Source organism: Saccostrea echinata, unplaced genomic scaffold (genome assembly GCF_033153115.1).
Source record: "Saccostrea echinata isolate AGI-Se365-2 ecotype Australia unplaced genomic scaffold, CSIRO_AGI_Sech_v1 ptg000029l, whole genome shotgun sequence".
Classification (NCBI taxonomy): domain Eukaryota; kingdom Metazoa; phylum Mollusca; class Bivalvia; order Ostreida; family Ostreidae; genus Saccostrea; species Saccostrea echinata.
In genome coordinates, this window is record NW_026889778.1 from 2,584,785 (window position 1) to 2,596,659 (window position 11,875).

Sequence of the window (11,875 nt, forward strand, 5' to 3'; positions counted from 1 at the left end):
TATTGAAATCAGATCAAAACAGTAGGAGGAGTAGCCTTTTGAAAGTATTTCCCAGAAATCTCTATATTTAGCAACCATGGCAACACCGTTCATTGAAATCAAAAACTTAATACACAAAATTATGTATCTTGGTGTAGTCTATTTGTGTGCAAAGTTATACTGAAATCGGACCACAACTGTAGGAGGAGTAGTGTTTTAAAAGTATTTCACAGAAATTTCTATTTTTAGTAACCATGACAACACCATTCATTGAAATCAAAAACCAGTACAAAAAATTATGTATCTTATTATAATCTGCTAGAGTTCCAAATTATATTGAAATCAGATCAAAACTGTAGGAGGAGTAGCGTTTTGAAAGTATTTCAAGAAAATTTCTATATTTGGTAACCATGGCAACACTGTTCATTGAAATCCAAAACTGGTGTAAATATTCATGTATCTTATTGTAGTCTACTTGTGTGCCAAGTTATATTGAAATCAGATCAAAACAGTAGGAGGAGTAGCCTTTTGAAAGTATTTCCCAGAAATCTCTATATTTAGCAACCATGGCAACACCGTTCATTGAAATCAAAAACTTAATACACAAAATTATGTATCTTGGTGTAGTCTATTTGTGTGCAAAGTTATACTGAAATCGGACCACAACTGTAGGAGGAGTAGTGTTTTAAAAGTATTTCACAGAAATTTCTATTTTTAGTAACCATGACAACACCATTCATTGAAATCAAAAACCAGTATACAAAAATATGTATCTTATTATAATCTGCTAGAGTTCCAAATTATATTGAAATCAGATCAAAACTGTAGGAGGAGTAGCGTTTTGAAAGTATTTCAAGAAAATTTCTATATTTAGTAACCATGGCAACACTGTTCATTGAAATCCAAAACTGGTGTAAATATTCATGTATCTTATTGTAGTCTACTTGTGTGCCAAGTTATATTGAAATCAGATCAAAACAGTAGGAATATTAGCCTTTTGAAAGTATTTCCCAGAAATCTCTATATTTAGCAACCATGGCAACACCGTTCATTGAAATCAAAAACTTAATACACAAAATTATGTATCTTGGTGTAGTCTATTTGTGTGCAAAGTTATACTGAAATCGGACCACAACTGTAGGAGGAGTAGTGTTTTAAAAGTATTTCACAGAAATTTCTATTTTTAGTAACCATGACAACACCATTCATTGAAATCAAAAACCAGTACAAAAAATTATGTATCTTATTATAATCTGCTAGAGTTCCAAATTATATTGAAATCAGATCAAAACTGTAGGAGGAGTAGCGTTTTGAAAGTATTTCAAGAAAATTTCTATATTTAGTAACCATGGCAACACTGTTCATTGAAATCCAAAACTGGTGTAAATATTTATGTATCTTATTGTAGTCTACTTGTGTGCCAAGTTATATTGAAATCAGATCATTGAAATCAAAAACCAGTACAAAAATTTATGTATCTTATTATAATCTGCTAGAGTTCCAAATTATATTGAAATCAGATCAAAACTGTAGGAGGAGTAGCGTTTTGAAAGTTTTTCACAGAAATTTCTTTTTTAGTAATCATGGCAACAGCGTTCATTGAAATCAAAAACCGATATACAGAATTATGTATCTTAGTGTAGTCTACTTATTTGCCAAGTTATATTGAAATCAAACCAAAACTGCAGGAGGAGTAGCGTTTTGAAAAATTGTCCACAGACGGACAGACAGACAGACGGACGACGGACACCTTACTATCGCATAAGCTCTTCTGGTCTCTGACCAGTTGAGCTAAAAATTCAGTTACTAATGTGCGCTTTATTATTTCAGATTCATTTACAATTAACTCAACTTCCTCTTGGAGTAAGGTGATTGTCAAATTGATAACTTACTATGCAATTAGTCTCAACGATTTACGCATACACTATATTTCAAAACTTATACATCAGAATTTACATTGTATATAAAACTAGTAATACGTAAAAGCAATCTAATTAAAATTAGATGTTCCGAATCCGCTATCGCTTCTCAAACATCTAACAACATCCCATTCGGGGTCACGTCAGAGCGACCTTTCGATTACCCAATGAAATCGCCGTCGTCGAAATCTTGGCTCATAGTTCGGATGCGTTTCTTTTTTTTACTGCCAAACCTAAACGCCCGAGAGGTTTCGTAGTAAACAAAATATGCATGGTAAAGACCGTGCTATATATGAATGTGACTTGCGGGATATATAGTAGTTTGTGCATTTTCGTTTGCGTTATTCAGGTAAGAATGCCAGATTGGCGGACTATACGTTCAATTTATACCAAAATTACTTTAATTCAACGTAAGACAGTCTACTGAGCATCAATAATACAGAGATGTAGCCGTGGAACTAATTTTAGAATTGAATACAGAAGGTTGAATCTGATTGGCCAAAATTTTTATGTTTATTCATAATCGAAAGGTCGCTCTGACGTGACCCCGAATGGGATGTTGTTAGATGTTTGAGAAGCGATAGCGGATTCGGAACATCTAATTTTAATTAGATTGACGTAAAAGGTGATGAATAATAAAATTCAAATGATCACTCTAGCTAAGCAGAGCTTCCCCTCACAACAATATTTCTTACAAAGTACAACTTATAAAATTACATATCAAACCTTGCCTTACATGAGACACTTTCATTACTGACCTATATCTATATGCCTACACTTTGATTTTAAACAATATGATTTATATCATTTCACAACAAAATTTACATAAACAAAATCTAGTTGATCATACAAGTGAATTCTTTCATTTTTTTTCTGTTTATATTATCTTTATTGTTAACTTGGACATAAAATTTGAAGTAGCATTATGTAGAAATTAGATACAAACTGAGGCATCCCATTTTCACTCGCGACAGGAACTATCTCTGAGTCAATGGGTGGTATCGGTTCATGGGTATCCTCACTCAACAGTTCTGCTAAAATCTGGAAGACAAAAACATGTACCATAATTAGTCACTTTGAATTTAATCACACTTCGGGATATCAAATTCTGCAAGATGAATAATGAGAAAATACTAAGAAAAATAAATATTTAAAAATTAAAATGATATTGCTCCTAACACTGATCTCATATTCCTTAATCATCAATGGCACTGCTTTTAACACTGATTCCCTGACCTCTGGACTTATTCGTATTTAATGTAATATGTTTTCATTCTAGGATTATAATTGGAAATTATTGCTATTTACAGTCATTTATGTACAGAACAAATTATTCATACTCTTTTCTTCTCACATTTGACAACAGCCTGTCTTTTGGTAGCAGGTGAGCCTAAGCCTGTCGGCGACTTGATGAATGCTGTATTCAGATCGTCGATTTTCCTTTTAAGATATAACGAAGGGGTGGATCCCGGACATAGCCGACGTTTGGCTGACATTCTTAAGTATTTCATCAAGGAAAAACTGGCCTCAAAACAATCGTCTTTAAAATATTTAGAACAGATCACTGTATACTGTGAGGGTCCATGCCAGTCTGCTCTCGTCAACTTCACAAATCGAGTCCATGCAGATCGCTGCTTCTCGTCCTTGGGAAAAACGTGAAGCGTGATGGAGTCGGACAGTCTGTTGCTGCATGCCGCCACAAACCACATGCGTCCTTTGGATTTTCAACTCATTTTTTCACGCAAAAAATGTCTTATACTCGTAGATTGTTTACATTCCATTGAGTGCCAAAGCAGTTATAGTACGTCACTTACGGCTAGAGCCTCGTTTTCGGTATCGTAAAGGCGTGTTTGCGCATAAATTTCGGTTTTCGGCGAATATCTCGCTTACGGTGAAAGATTTAAACAATTTTTTTGATCGTTATTAAAAGTTAATTACTTTAAAATAAGCCCATCATATGTTGCTATCTCATGGGCACAAATTTAGACATTGTTCCTTAGAATGTGTATAAAAAGTACCTTTTAATTTGAATTATTACAAACATTTGTAAAGCCACTTATGAACCAATATAGTGTTTTTGATATATTTGTGTATCCTTTAATGTTAAAATGGAATTAACATATAGCAAATCTATAATCTTAGAATAAATTGTATCATTCAATTTTAAGGGGAAAATTAACAAGCAAAAAAAAAAAAAAAAAAAAAAAAAACTGTTATTGTATTATTTCAAAGTAAAGAAGATCCATCAGGAATTATCAGATGTCTTGGGATTTAAGAAAAAATCTATAAAGAAAAAAATGATAAAAGACTTCATCTAATTTGATCATCTCAAGAATTGATTTGGACTCTCATTGTGTACAAAGATTAAATAAATGTAAACTTGGGCCCACTAATACATATAAAATTGTACATGTATATGTTATTAACCTTTGAAAGAGGTAAAATTCTCTGCGTCGTCAGCCTTTATCCTTGTCCAAGGTATGTTTGTTGACAAATTAAAGTTTTGAAACTGAAGCCACGACTGACAAGTTGTTGGGGTTATTCTGTTACGACACAAGGTAAGTTTCTCATCAAATGCTTTGTAAACTTTCCATCTACAGAGATCCTTCTCAAAATCACAATCAACTGAAGAAAATAAAAGAAAAAAGTGAAGATAACTAACGGTATAAAATTAGATCATACTCAGGCAAGCTCTTGAGTATAGAATAAGTTTGGAGAGGTAAATACCATATGCTGGTTGTGGAATATCACTACATAAATAAGGAAAGTTGACAAAGGAAAAGGGGAAGTCGTCTCGTTTGTCATACAATTGAGTTGTTATTTGTCCATTATTGTCTAAAGTCAGTAAAACATCCAAATATAAAACAGATGTGGCAGACTCTGTCGTGTCTTTATTTCATTAATACTCGGATGTATCGAGTGGAATGAATGGAAATAATTATTATTAATTGATGTCCATATATCTGAATGTGGAGTTGAAAGCAACAACAAGTGCTTTCTTCTTCTCCTATGGAAGTTTTTGAATGTATACTGCTTTATAAAAATATTTTTTTTAAAAAAACAGGTCGACTAGAAAAGGAGCAAAATTAGTGCTCATCGCAATTCCAACAGTTTGTTGGAAGATGTTGTCTCCAAAGTCTTCTAAGATGTTATCAATGAGGAACGCAATATCCTTTTAATATTACTTGTCAGTCCTCTTGTGTAGAATCAGTGTAAAAAAATGTATAATCACAATATACTAAAATTATAAGTGTAAAAAGTCTGTAGAAACAAAGGAAACAAAAAATATTATAAATAAATTACGTTAGGATAATAACAAATAAAATATGAATAGATAAATGTAAAAGGCTGAATTATCATAATCAACTTTTAAAAAAGTGTATAAGATTGTACAATCAATTAAAAAACTGTCAAATGCTATGTAATCAGAATCAACTTTAAAAAAGTGTATCAATTTCATTTATTTTATTCAGGAAATAATATTACAAAAATGCCATGACTATGTACATATAAAACATAAACCGTCAGGGGATGCCTACTCCTCCTAGGCACCTGATTCCACCTCTGGTGGTTCAAGGGGTCCGTGTTTTTGTCCTGTTCACGATTTGATTTGTTTACTGGAGTTATGAGGTCGATCGCTGTTCTTTATCTTCCCCTTTTACATTGTCCCAGCACTATATTGCTTAGGATCTATTAACGCATTAATATTTATATAAGCTACATGACATACAGCCTATAAAAAAAAAACGTTTAAAAAGGTTAACAAAATATTTTCAAAGGGACCCCTCAATTATAATTTCAGATGAAATTGAAAAACAAAATATTTCTAAAAAGTATATATGAAGCAATATACCATAAATGGTGAATATTGGAATCAAGTAATCTGAATGAAAATACAGGTCTATTCAAATCTATTTTGGATACTTTTGGACTTTCATTTTCACAAGGAAATTCCGATGCTGATGATGAAGATTCTTTAATTGATGTACAAGATTTCTTACAAGTGAAATTCAACTAACAGAGCATTACCTTGAACTATGATGAGGATAACTCTGAAGACATTGTGACCATTCTAAACAATGGATTTTTGTTTGCCGACACTGAATTCAAAAAGGTAAGCATCTATAAATTAATTAATGGAATGTTACGGCTATACTATACAAATCAACTCAAACAATCCATGTTCAAGGGAGTGAAAGATTCACTTTGCTAAGAAAATTCATTGAACAATTTCCTCATCCGCCATTAACTCAGGTTAGTAAAATTGAATGGATGCTTTAGCCACAAAATACCTCTACCCCTAAACCTTGTAAATTACAAGACATGGAAAAACAGACCATGTCAGAACTGTAACAGCTTTCAAACTATTCAAAAACTGACAAAGTCTGTTACTGATCTTTCTGAGGAAGTTGCCAGATTGAAAATGGACTTCCAATCTCTTCAGATTAAAAACACTCAATCAGTAGATGCAACTACTCATCCAAAAGAACCACTTACAAAAAGAGGTTGATGCGTGGGACATTAAGGATACCAAAGTACAAGGCATGTCATGACATACTCAGTGTTCTAGAGTGGAGACGAGGGAATCATCAATCAACTTCCCCAGGAAACACATATAGTGGAATCCCAATCAGGCTTCAGAGAACTACATTCTTGCCAAACAGCCCTTACAAAAATTACAGATGAATGGTTAAATAAAATGGACCAAGGAAAACTTGTTGGTTCTGTTTTTCTTGATTTCAGTAAAGCTATTGACCTTGTTAATCATGATATTTTACTTAAAATCTACAATGTTATAATTCTGATGCAATAACATTACAATTGTTCCCATCATATTTATGTAACAGACTTCAAAGTGTGCATTTGTCCAACAAACATTCAACTTAACAGCAAGTCACAGCGTGAGTTCCATAGGGGTCTATACTAGGACCTATCCTGTTTTTATTTTACATTAATGATCTTCCATTATGTATAACAAAATCCAAAATAGACTTATCTGCATATGATGCCACTTTACATGCATCCAATAAAGATTCCCAAACTATTGTAGATGCAATATCAACGGATATAGTTTGTATAGAAAAATGGTGTTCTCAGAATCAAATGGTTCTAAATGCTACAAAAACTAAATGCATGTCAGTCAAAATTTTTCTGAGCATGAATTTAATCTATGCGTATCGAACCAAAAACTAGGTGTTGTATTAAATGAACAAATTTCTGCCCTCCGTAGAATTAAAAAGTTTCTTCATATTGAAACACGCAAGCTGTTTTACAATGCTTATATTATACCTTCAATTGATTACTGTTTAACCGTGTGGGGTAATACATCTCACTCAAATCTTGACCGAGTTCATAAGCTTCAAAAACCTGCTGCAAAGTACATTTTAGATGCTCCCCCTCATGCGCCCTCATAACCTCTCTTTGAGAAACTAAATTGGCTCACAGTGTACGAGAAACTTATTGTAAATAAATATATTTTTTTTTATAAATCACTGTTTAACTCTAACCCTACTTATTTAAATAGTATGTTTCATTTCCAGTGTAATAATCGATACAATCTTTGATCTGATTCTAACTTAGACCTGTGTAAAACATCTCATAAACGTAAACTCTTTGAAAATTCTTTCAAATATTCTGGTGCATTTTTATGGAATGATTTACCTGTATATATAAAAATAACTCCAACACTCAATGCTTTTAATCGACAAATAAAAAACAAACTATGTAAAACAATATCGCAACAACTCGTGATTATTTATTGATTTTGTGTATTTGTTTATGTATGTATTTTGATTTTTTTTTTTTACAGAAGGTCTCGGGGAAGAATAGTGCTTGCACTACTTCTTTAAATAAAGTTTTTATTATTATTATTATTATTATTATTATCACCTGCATATGGATTTTATGTCTCGCAGTTGATTCGATACGCAAGAGCAGCTTTTGCCTACGAACAAGTTCTGAAACGAGGCAAGCATTTGAAAAATAATTTGATGATACAAGAATATCAACAGTCTTGTTAAAAGTCAACATTTTGGAAAATTTTTGGTCATTCATGGTCATATGATTTATGGTTTGAGATAGAAACTGTTTTAGAATAATCATTATCTTAACTCTCTATTTATAACTTAGAAAAGAACATTAAGCTAAAAAAAAATACATAGATAAAATAGATAAAAATAAATCTATCTCATCACAGCACGCAAACTATAGAGTTGAAGAGAAGAGGCTACTTCAACGTAGTAGAGAAAAAAAATCACACAATAAATGATAATTCTTTTCAGAGCTTTGATCCCGCTTCTACACTAAGAATTACAGTCATCTAAATTTCATATGTATATAGAGAAATTCATAAGATATAGATGGATCATAACCTGACAATTTTCTCATAGTAAGGCTACGTTTTGTAGGACGTACGGCTCTCGTGTCCACACGTTAAGGCAAGACTTACAAGATTATATACAACATTTCCAGTGTTTCCAGCCATAAAGAGTGCATTCGGTCATTAAAATAGAAGAATAGATTACTAGGCTTTGTAATAATTTTATCAACAAGTACATTCACACTTCTTAAGAAAAGAGGAAGAGGTTGAACAGAAGCATTCGTGGATATTTTATTATCCTATTCGAAATCACTTCAATATACCCACGTGTATGGTTTGATAAAAATAGAATGACATTTGAACGAATGATTTTCATTGGTTGAGAAGAAAATTTCAGCCAAGTTTTGTATTAAGAAATAGAGCAGTGTTCTATTTGTAAGTCAGACTTGTAAGACTCGGAAAACCATGTATTAAGGGTGTACACACGGTAAGGCAAGAACTTAAGTTCCATGACTTATAAGGCAAGCCTTGTCATGTGTACGGCCCTTTATCTCCCTTTATCGACAAATGTTAAATCACTGCCGACAAAAACTGCTTGTAATCGCAACACTTTCGAAAACTGTAGTCCATTCTCAAGCTCTGTAAAATCCCGGATACATTCCACTAATAATAAAGGAAATTTTGTATGGTCAACCACCTCGGAATTCTTAGCTATCCAATGCTTCTCTATAGGTCTAAAACCATCAAATACGCGATTTTAAATGAAAGATAAATGACGATGATCAATCGATTGGCTTGCGTGATAATTTTATGCATAAACGCCTTCGGCGTTTATGCAAATTATCACGCAAGCCTCTCGATTGATCACATCATGAATCCAAAAAATAAGACAGTTATAAGCCTCTCGATTGATCACATCATGAATCCAAAAAATAAGACAGTTATTCCTTATATATATATATATATATATATATATATATATATATATATATATATATATATATATATATATATATATATATATATATATATATATATATATAAGAAATATTACTATCCAAATGAATGAGATTAAAACCAAACACGAAAATATGGAAATGTTGACAAATGGTTAAGACATAGGGATCGGATTTTTCCGTTTGCCCAATCTTGAAAAGGAGCATACGGAGAGTTTGACCAGTCGATAGGTGATGCCTACTCTTTCATGGCACCTGATTCCACCTCCGAATTTTTTAGAGGTTCATATTTACTCTGCTCTCGGTTTGTATTGTTCCAAATTAATTAGGAGTTTCATTACTGCTCGTTATCTCCATATTTCATATAGAGGCAATTCTTATTTCAGTAAAGATATGGACAGATGTTCTTAATAACGTACCTGGATGAGCTTCTATTCCATTTATCCTAAAACTTTGAAAGAAGACTAGTAATGTCCATACTTTCAAGTTTCTTTTTCTGTCCATTATTCTGTTAGATCGAGGTTTCCTCCCACAGGTCAATGACTTAGAAACCATCTATATCAATAAAAATTGTTCTGTTGTTATCTATAAACAGTGCGACATTTAACTCTGGACACGACATTTGTCCGGACTTTCGCCAACCACTTTTAAAAAGAGACATATCAACCATTTATTACATCTGGTGGGGTTTTTTAAATCTTTACACATGAACCAAAATTTACACCTGATTATCTTCTAGGTAAAAAGATATTCTACCTGTAATCAGGAAATCCAATAGGATAATGGTGTGATTCCTTCTAACCAATGTCCCACCATTATTCTGTTACGAATTCGGCATTCTCCACTATGGGTATGGACAAGTAAACAAATGACAGTTATTTCTTGTGGAATGAGTCATTAAAATAATGAGTGGATGAATGATTGGATGAATGATATATACTGATGTTTTTATTTTCATTTAGTAATTGTTATTATTAATTAAAGCCAGGATGTCGTATGGTGTACATCTCATTCCGAATTTCCTCCACGTGACAAGGGAAATTCAAAACACAATGTAAATAAACCATTAATGGTTCAATAACTACATTATTATACAGCTGAATATGCTTACCTCTAGTAATTTGGATGAATAATAAGTCCAGTGACTGATAATTTGGGTTTACAATTACACTTCAGTTTTCATATTAAGCGGTAAAAGCTGTAAAGTATGTTCGGAACACCTCGGATGAGTACAGTAAACTAACTGCACCCGAAGTCTTCCAGCTATTTGAAGTTATGGCGCCAAATCGTCATGCATGGGACGTCATAGAGGGTCTAACTGGTATAAATACGAGCTCCGCGGGCTCTGACAGACAGACGTCTGCAGTCTCACCTACAGTAAGGTTCTGCCACTGTAACAATGACGCTCACAGAGCATGGTCCAGAAGACTTTAGATGGGTAATTATTATTAACCTAATCTAACACTGAATATTTGTTAGCAACTTTTGATTGCTTTATTTGTTTCTGCATTTTTAAGTTTCTTCCAGAACACAAGTAGTGATCTGAACTCACCGTTGTTGGTTACTTTTTACTCAGGCACAAGAAGTGACCTGAAATTGATATTATAACTCCTGACATTATTATTAACAAATGCATGGTGCATTGTATTGAATTTTTCTGAAAAATTAGCATAACTTTTTGTCCCTATACAAATAGTTGTTTGCTATAACCTCTGGTACTTCGTATTTATACTCACTAGTGAAGAAATCACTGATTCAATCTTTTAACTAAGACCTAAAGGTATTAGGTCTGTTTATTATTATATATGACATCACGTTCTACGTAACTTTGGTACAATCGAACCGTGAGTCGTGCGATATAATATTCCTAGGACGCGCTTTCGCGTCAATACCACAAAAGGACGAATATCACGTGACGTTCTTTCAGCCAATGAAAATTACGAAAATAATCTTCTTATATAATATTAAATATTGTACAGGCTAGCACTCTGTTGAATAAATAGGAAAAATGACATGAAAATTAATTTAATTTCGCACGACATTTAGATCCGTACCAATAAGTTCAAGGTCGGAGATTTGATGTATTGGCGCCACAATGCGGGAAAAAAAAGTAGAATCTATCAGGAAGGGTCCTGGGGGTAATTATTTAAGCCAAATCCGATACAATATTTGTCGTTAAATCTCGGCGCGATGTCTAGGTCATGCACCATGACAAGTTGAAAATGTGCGAGTCTAGACATCTCCCGAAATGGCTAGTATCATATAAAAGTAGGTTGTCTGAAGAATCCGTAGTCCGAGACCGAGTTAGCTCTCCTACGAGTGATGTAGCTAAGCCGCTGGGGGCCACGGATTCAGGGATAAGTATATACATTGTATGTTTGTTCTTACTGCTAGGGAAGCAGATCTTTTTTAATTATACAGGGATATTGCCCTGATCTTATGATATATCCACTTATCATGATGTTCCTGACGATTTATTTACCCCCGATGTTCCAGGGACGATGAATTGGAGCCAGTTCCAGGATAGGTCGTTAGCGACGTAGCTAGTCGCGGACGTGATATCACGCTAGATATCATGTCTCCTAGGCTCGGATGTGCCGACCGTAGATGTCGCCGTTGCACCACCTGATGAGGGAGACAACGATTGACCCAGTGGTGGACCCAAGCGGATTTGGAAGAGGGATGCCCAGGACCAGACTGAC

The 11,875-nt window shown here is 33.5% G+C and overlaps 1 protein-coding gene across 1 annotated transcript; it reads right to left on the reverse strand.

Annotated features, from left to right (window-relative positions):
• Positions 1-2,792: 2,792 nt before the first annotated feature.
• LOC133194330 (uncharacterized) lies at positions 2,793-3,607 on the reverse strand. Its single transcript, XM_061330307.1, has 2 exons — positions 3,239-3,607; positions 2,793-2,939 (listed from the first exon to the last, which is right to left on the reverse strand). The coding sequence occupies exons 1-2, from the start codon at positions 3,605-3,607 to the stop codon at positions 2,793-2,795; spliced, it is 516 nt and encodes a 171-aa protein (XP_061186291.1).
• Positions 3,608-11,875: the final 8,268 nt, after the last annotated feature.

Excerpts from the sequence above, each read along its gene's own strand:
- LOC133194330 (XM_061330307.1), bottom strand. The coding sequence starts at position 3,607 with ATGTGGTTTGTGGCGGCATGCAGCAACAGACTGTCCGACTCCATCACG. Across the intron at positions 2,940-3,238 it reads TCAAATGTGAGAAGAAAAGA|ATTTTAGCAGAACTGTTGAG; the intron begins GTATGAATAATT and ends TTTGTCTTCCAG.